Source organism: Melanostigma gelatinosum, assembly GCF_949748355.1.
Source record: "Melanostigma gelatinosum genome assembly, chromosome: 18".
Taxonomy (NCBI): Eukaryota; Metazoa; Chordata; class Actinopteri; order Perciformes; family Zoarcidae; genus Melanostigma; species Melanostigma gelatinosum.
In genome coordinates this window covers 1,395,907-1,403,406 of record NC_136651.1, presented here as the reverse complement: position 1 = coordinate 1,403,406, position 7,500 = coordinate 1,395,907, and the positions used below count along the sequence as shown (strand labels likewise).

Genomic DNA, 7,500 nt, shown 5'->3' with positions numbered 1-7,500 from the left:
TCTCCCCTCAGACTCTCCCCCTCAGACTCTCCCCTCAGACTCTCCCCTCAGACTCTCCCCCTCAGACTCTCCCCTCAGACTCTCCCCTCAGACTCTCCCCCTCAGACTCTCCCCTCAGACTCTCCCCCCAGACTCTCCCCCTCAGACTCTCCCCTCAGACTCTCCCCCTCAGACTCTCCCCCTCAGACTCTCCCCTCAGACTCTCTCCCTCAGACTCTCCCCCTCAGACTCTCCCCTCAGACTCTCCCCCTCAGACTCTCCCCCTCAGACTCTCCCCTCAGACTCTCTCCCTCAGACTCTCCCCCTCAGACTCTCCCCCTCAGACTCTCCCCTCAGACTCTCCCCCCAGACTCTCCCCTCAGACTCTCCCCTCAGACTCTCCCCTCAGACTCTCCCCCTCAGACTCTCCCCTCAGACTCTCCCCCTCAGACTCTCCCCTCAGACTCTCCCCTCAGACTCTCCCCTCAGACTCTCCCCTCAGACTCTCCCCCACAGACTCTCCCCTCAGACTCTCCCCCTCAGACTCTCCCCCCCAGACTCTCCCCCTCAGACTCTCCCCTCAGACTCTCCCCCCAGACTCTCCCCCCCAGACTCTCCCCCTCAGACTCTCCCCTCAGACTCTCCCCCTCAGACTCTCCCCTCAGACTCTCCCCTCAGACTCTCCCCTCAGACTCTCCCCTCAGACTCTCCCCCTCAGACTCTCCCCTCAGACTCTCCCCCTCAGACTCTCCCCCCAGACTCTCCCCTCAGACTCTCCCCCTCAGACTCTCCCCTCAGACTCTCCCCTCAGACTCTCCCCTCAGACTCTCCCCCTCAGACTCTCCCCTCAGACTCTCCCCCTCAGACTCTCCCCCCAGACTCTCCCCTCAGACTCTCCCCCTCAGACTCTCCCCTCAGACTCTCCCCTCAGACTCTCCCCTCAGACTCTCCCCCTCAGACTCTCCCCCCAGACTCTCCCCTCAGACTCTCCCCCTCAGACTCTCCCCTCAGACTCTCCCCTCAGACTCTCCCCCTCAGACTCTCCCCCCAGACTCTCCCCCTCAGACTCTCCCCCTCAGACTCTTCCCTCAGACTCTCCCCCCAGACTCTCCCCCCCAGACTCTCCCCCTCAGACTCTCCCCTCAGACTCTCCCCTCAGACTCTCCCCCTCAGACTCTCCCCCTCAGACTCTCCCCTCAGACTCTCCCCTCAGACTCTCCCCTCAGACTCTCCCCCTCAGACTCTCCCCCGCAGACTCTCCCCTCAGACTCTCCCCTCAGACTCTCCCCTCAGACTCTCCCCCTCAGACTCTCCCCTCAGACTCTCCCCCCCAGACTCTCCCCCTCAGACTCTCCCCTCAGACTCTCCCCTCAGACTCTCCCCCCCAGACTCTCCCCCTCAGACTCTCCCCTCAGACTCTCCCCCTCAGACTCTCCCCTCAGACTCTCCCCCTCAGACTCTCCCCCTCAGACTCTCCCCTCAGACTCTCCCCCTCAGACTCTCCCCTCAGACTCTCCCCTCAGACTCTCCCCTCAGACTCTCCCCCTCAGACTCTCCCCTCAGACTCTCCCCTCAGACTCTCCCCTCAGACTCTCCCCTCAGACTCTCCCCCTCAGACTCTCCCCCTCAGACTCTCCCCTCAGACTCTCTCCCCTCAGACTCTCCCCTCAGACTCTCCCCCTCAGACTCTCCCCTCAGACTCTCCCCTCAGACTCTCCCCTCAGACTCTCCCCCTCAGACTCTCCCCTCAGACTCTCCCCTCAGACTCTCCCCTCAGACTCTCCCCTCAGACTCTCCCCCTCAGACTCTCCCCCTCAGACTCTCCCCTCAGACTCTCCCCCTCAGACTCTCCCCTCAGACTCTCCCCTCAGACTCTCCCCTCAGACTCTCCCCCTCAGACTCTCCCCCTCAGACTCTCCCCCTCAGACTCTCCCCTCAGACTCTCCCCTCAGACTCTCCCCTCAGACTCTCACCCTCAGACTCTCCCCCTCAGACTCTCCCCCTCAGACTCTCCCCTCAGACTCTCCCCCTCAGACTCTCCCCTCAGACTCTCACCCTCAGACTCTCCCCCTCCGTACCTTTTAACATCCTCTCAGCTGTTTTCTTTCTTACATCTCTGACCTCTCCTCTCCTAAGACCTCACATCCTTTCCTCTCACTGAACTTGTGGCGGACGTGATGAAGTGGAAATCCCCCCCGAGTCGCACCATCACACGCTCTTCCACGCCCCTCAGCTTGTTTTAGTCTCTCCTCCTAAATCTTTTTTCATGTTTTCCCTCCCCTCCCTGCTCATGCTTCTGGAATGTTTGCCACGGTAAGCAGCCTCTCGGCTCTCATGTGGAGCCGACAGTGTCGCGGGTCGGGCTTCTCTGTTGTGCAACACAGTCACGTGACCTCCGGGGAGTCAGGAGACAAGTCGCATGCAGTGGTCGGATGTGTAGTTTTTCAGGTTGAGGATGTTTTTTGTGCACCTTTATTGTCAATGAACAGCGTTAATGCAACAGAACAGTGTTTTTATATTTCTTTCACATCTATGAACTTTGTGGTGACTCCAACTAATCCAGCCGGCTCTTTGAGATGAACAAAGCCATTATCACATCCCTGCATCTCGACTTCCCAGCATGCTTTCACTCCTAACCGGATGGTTAGGAGTCCTAACTCATCCTAACTGGATGAGAGTTCGGAGGTTGGATGGAGATTTTTGAATGTGTGTTTCTGCGTTGGGCTTTTTAAATGTCTCTACAGGACGGAGGGAGGGATTTCTGTTTCTCGGGGGAGGGATGGGTTGTGTCCGGTGTTTCCTCTTCGCTGAAGCGTGGAGAAGCGGAGGACATGTGGAGGGGAAGGCGGCGTCACTCTTGTTTGTGGTTTGCATGTTCACTTTTCCTGAGAGGTGAATTTTGAAAGCATGCATCAGCGTCGGCCTGTCTGAGGGAGCGCTGATCGTCTGAAGGTGTGTGACGTGGACTCTCCCATCTGAGGGTGTGTCCTTCTGCTTCTCTGCAGCAGCCAAGAGTCTCCTCAACAAGAAGGCTGACGTCAAGGTGAGCTTGTCTCTCCTCTCTCCTCCCTTCTTTGCATTCGCCTCCTTTCCTCCTTCACGTCCTTCCGCTGTTCGGACAGATCTTACTTTTGTTATTCCATAAATATTTCGATCAAAGGCGTTCGAGGTGGTTTGACTTCGTCAAGTGCTGTGACATTCGCTGATGTATTTTTTAAAGATATTGTTTTTGGCCTTAAAGGCACAGTGTACGCTTAATGTTTGTGTCTGTGATTCGTTCATGCTGTAGCTCAGAGATGCATCGATGCTTTTTGTGATGTTGGCCTCGACTTTATTCTAATTATTCGCGTAACGATTGTCAAGTTTTGTGATATTTTAAGGGTTGTATAGCAATCCTGATAAAAAAGACAAATAGGTTTAGTTAGTAGCTTCATGTAGTTGGCGTCCATCGTTGTTGAAATGATCTGTTACAAATCATTAAATGTTAAATAAAGAACATAGTTTATGTTCAAAAAGATGTGCTGTAGCTTTTAAACAATACACAAATGATAATAAAAAGTGAAAATACACTAATATCTAATTATTAAATAATGCAATGTCATTTACTTAAACAATTAAACCTTGTTTACCCAATTATGAACCAACATGTAATTAATTAAACATCATCAAAATACGACAATAAAAAAAGAAAATTCCAATATTTTTTAAAAACTTGAGGCAAACTTTAACGACCGAACATTCTCTGAAACGTCTTTGCATAAAAAAGTAAGAAAAAATCTCTTAGAAGAAAAAAATCTTTAGATGCTGAATTTTGTGGACAGACTTTTTCTTCACAGCGATCCCAAAGGATGTTTGTTTTAACTTGTATGGACAACATCCATATTTAATGCACACAAGTTATTATCTTGTGCACAAGATGTACTGTTGGCATACGAGAGCCTAATTTGTGCACATACGCTAGAAGATTTTGAGCTATTTTTTAGAAGCATAAAAGTGTCCGAAACGTGCACATGTCCAGATGACTTGTTCCCATTCAATGAATTGTGCATGCAAGACAATATTTAGTATGCACAAGATATGGATCTGGTTCTCACAAGGTATGTGAAAGTTACGATTCTTATTGGACGCGAGATAAGGAATGTTCACATTCGATTATATCTCTACGTGCACAACATATGTGTCTTGTTCATGCAAGACAATATTTCATGTCCATAAGAAATTGATCTGGTTTGAATGTGATAACTTGTGCTTAAAAATATATAGATCTTAACTTTGCACCTTTTGTGCAGAAGACCTCTCTCTAGTTTACTGAAGATATTTAATGTGCAAAATGTCTGCATCTTGTTTGAAAACATTGATTAATTAACATTCTCATAATATGGATCTTGTTCACGCAACACAATGTCGAATAATATTTTATCTTTTTAACGCAGAATAATATCTCGTGTCCATAAGATACAGATCTTTTTTCAAACAAGACAATAACTTATATGAAGAAGATCTGTCTTGTTCATACACAATAACATTTCACGTGCACAATATATGGATCTTATGGCTGCATGGTTCTAGCTTTTTGTGCACAAAAGATCTTCTTATATTCTTCCTCTCTCTGTCTCTTCTGACCTGTTTCTCTCTTTCTATAACCTGCATCTTCCTGGTTTCCTCCGTCAGCCTCTCCTCTTCCTCTCTCCATCTCCTCTGACCTGTTTCCTCTTTCTATAACTTGCATCTTCCTGGTTTCCTCCGTCAGCCTCTCCTCTTCCTCTCTCCATCTCTTCTGACCTGTTTCTCTCTTTCTATAACCTGCATCTTCCTGGTTTCCTCCCTCAGCCTCTCCTCTTCCTCTCTCTGTCTCTTCTGACCTGTTTCTCTCTTTCTATAACCTGCATCTTCCTGGTTTCCTCCGTCAGCCTCTCCTCTTCCTCTCTCCATCTCCTCTGACCTGTTTCCTCTTTCTATAACTTGCATCTTCCTGGTTTCCTCCCTCAGCCTCTCCTCTTCCTCTCACCCCTCTGCACACCGCCCCTCCCCCCTCTCTCCTCGGTTGGCCCGATGCTCTTCGGGCAGTAGCAGCCAGTTTTATAAATGATGTTCAGCTCCATCTCCAGCACAATGCTAATGTTAAGTAGCATCTGCTGGATGTGTTAATTTAGGCAATTGTTTGCTAACACGTTAGCTAAAATAACTTAAATGAGAAGTTAATATGTTAATGTTGTTCTTCTGTTGCACCCAAAAACGTACACGCAGTGAACTCGGTAACCATCACAAGACGTTCAGTCCTTCAGCTCCACGTTATGTTCCACGTGTTTGACCGAACACTGTCGTTGTTCTGCTGTTTGGTGAATCAGACGGTGACTCAGAACATTCGTGGCTCTGCTCCTCAGATGAGAAGATGTGATTGATGTGCAAAACCACTTGTTCCTGTGAAGTTAAACATCATTATTCACTCCCACAGCGTTCGTTCTCGTCAAACTGTCACAAATGTACTTTCGTCTTTTGTGCTCCTGTGACAAAGATCATTTATTGACGGGAATATAAATCACCTTCCTCCTGAAACTGAAAAGTGCCTCAAACCCCTTTGGAGTGCTTTGATCTCAGGGTGATCCATCCTATAGTTGAGACATTTCAATGAAATACCACACATTCCAGTCTGGACCAAAGCGGTGCGTCAAGCTGCTTTTTACACACCTGTCGATCAGTGTTTACCTGGTGCAACGTGATGTTGGACTGCAGCCTTGTATCTATCAGGGTTCAGCATCCTGTGTGTGTGTGTGTGTGTGTGTGGGGGGGGGGGGTGTGTATGTGTGTGTGTGTGTGTGTGTGTGTGAGCAGTGATGGGAGTCCTTATAAAACAAGGTGTCTGTCTGTCCAGCATGTTGTTGGCTGTCTTCATGTCAACGGGCTGTTCCAGAAGCGCCTGAATGCTGCTCACCCGGGGAGGGAACACACTACGAGGCGCTAACGCTTTAGTGTGACAAAATGGATGCTTTCTCTTTCTGTATCTGACAGATGTTGCAGATGTTGCACAGCTGTCATTGGTTTAAATGTTGCCATCTGCCAAATAGCGTCCAGATTCAGGGAAAGAAGCCGGGCTGAACTATCGGAGCTCTGGCCAGCATTTGATTTGGATTCCACTGCAGATGGAAATGATGAATTGTATAAAACCTTTTAATCTGATTAACACTGTAGTGCGGGATGTGGGGGAACCGTTCTTTAATTGTTGGCAGCTGCACTGGCTTCTCTCTGCCCACTGTGTCTGTCTCTGCAGCACTCCTCTGCTTCTGTCTGCTGTCTTCACCTGTGTTACACTTTTGGTTATTTCCTTTTGAACGCAGTAACCGCCCGCTGTACCGCCAGCAGACGGCCTCTCGCCGTGGCTGCTGAGCACTAATGTGGCACTTTGTGTTTTCCCAGACAAACAGCACGAGAAACAGCATCGTCACCAGCCCCAAAGGCCACACCTCCTCCGCTGCTCTGGTACGCAGCTCTGTGTGCGTCTGTCCGTCTGTCCGCCACACACACTCACTAAACGCAGAGTGTGTGTGTGTGTGTGTGTGTGTGAGAGAGAGAGGTGTGTGTGCGCTTTGGATCAAAGTGGTATTAAATCAAAGTTTTTTTGTAGTAGTTTTACAATTTGGGAAATGTGTTTTTTTTCATGTTTTTTTGCCAAGAGTTAAATGAAAAGATCCTCTCATCTGTGTAAACTGAGTGTGGAGCTAGAGCCAGGAGACATTTACTATAAGTACTTTAATAAGTACTTTAAAGGTACTGTGAGTAGCTTTTATCTGGTCCTGAATGTGATTCTTATTGATTGTTTATCTATAAAATGGGACAGAAATGATAGAGAGACTATTGCATTGGTGCAGATCAATCATTGCTGCGTCCTCCATCCTCCGTCATCAACTCTCTAATCCTCCATGTTTTCCTCTCCATTGATCCCTCATCGTGACAGAAAACATTTTCTCTCTATTCTTCCTCCAGGAGCCTCAGACTACTGTCATCCATAATCCACTAGATGGGACCAAGGTACATCCTCCTCCTCCTTCTCCTCCTCCTCCTCCTCCTTCTCCTCCTCCTCTTCCTCCTCCTCCTCCTCCTCCTCCTCCTCCTCCTCCTCCTCCTCCTCCTCCTCCTCCTCCTCCTCCTCCTCCTCCTCCTCCTCCTCCTCCTCCTCCTCCTCCTCCTCCTCCTCTTCCTCCCCCTCCTCCTCCTCACTTCCTCATCCTGTTTTTCTTCTTCTCTCACCCTTCGTCTCCTTTCCTATCTGTGTGGGGTGAAGGTGTATTTGGAAGCAGCAGGATTTGTGTGCTGTCTTCTTGGTGTGCTGTGTGTTGGTCCATGAGGACGCTGTGAGGTGTGTTGTCTTGTCTTATACTGCCCCTCTGTGTTCAGATGAATGGAGCTCAGTGCTTCCTGCTGCCGGCTAAAGGGAATCTGTGTATGTCAGCAGATTAATAACGTCATAATCCCACCGTTCAGACTCCATGTGACAGCGGCTGAAACGTCATGTGCTCCTGTTTC

The 7,500-nt window shown here is 49.3% G+C and overlaps 1 protein-coding gene across 3 annotated transcripts in view; it reads left to right on the top strand.

Annotated features, from left to right (window-relative positions):
* camk2b2 (calcium/calmodulin-dependent protein kinase (CaM kinase) II beta 2) overlaps positions 1–7,500 on the top strand; it is a 43,104-nt gene that overhangs the window by 29,496 nt on the left and 6,108 nt on the right. For 2 of the 3 annotated variants that reach the window (XM_079289714.1, XM_079289716.1), the window contains 3 exons: positions 2,988–3,022; positions 6,394–6,456; positions 6,961–7,005. In XM_079289714.1, coding sequence (XP_079145840.1) covers positions 2,988–3,022; positions 6,394–6,456; positions 6,961–7,005 — 143 coding nt within the window. Of the gene's footprint in view, positions 1–2,984; positions 3,023–6,393; positions 6,457–6,960; positions 7,006–7,500 lie in introns of all 3 variants that reach the window. The other variant, XM_079289715.1, reaches the window with a different exon arrangement.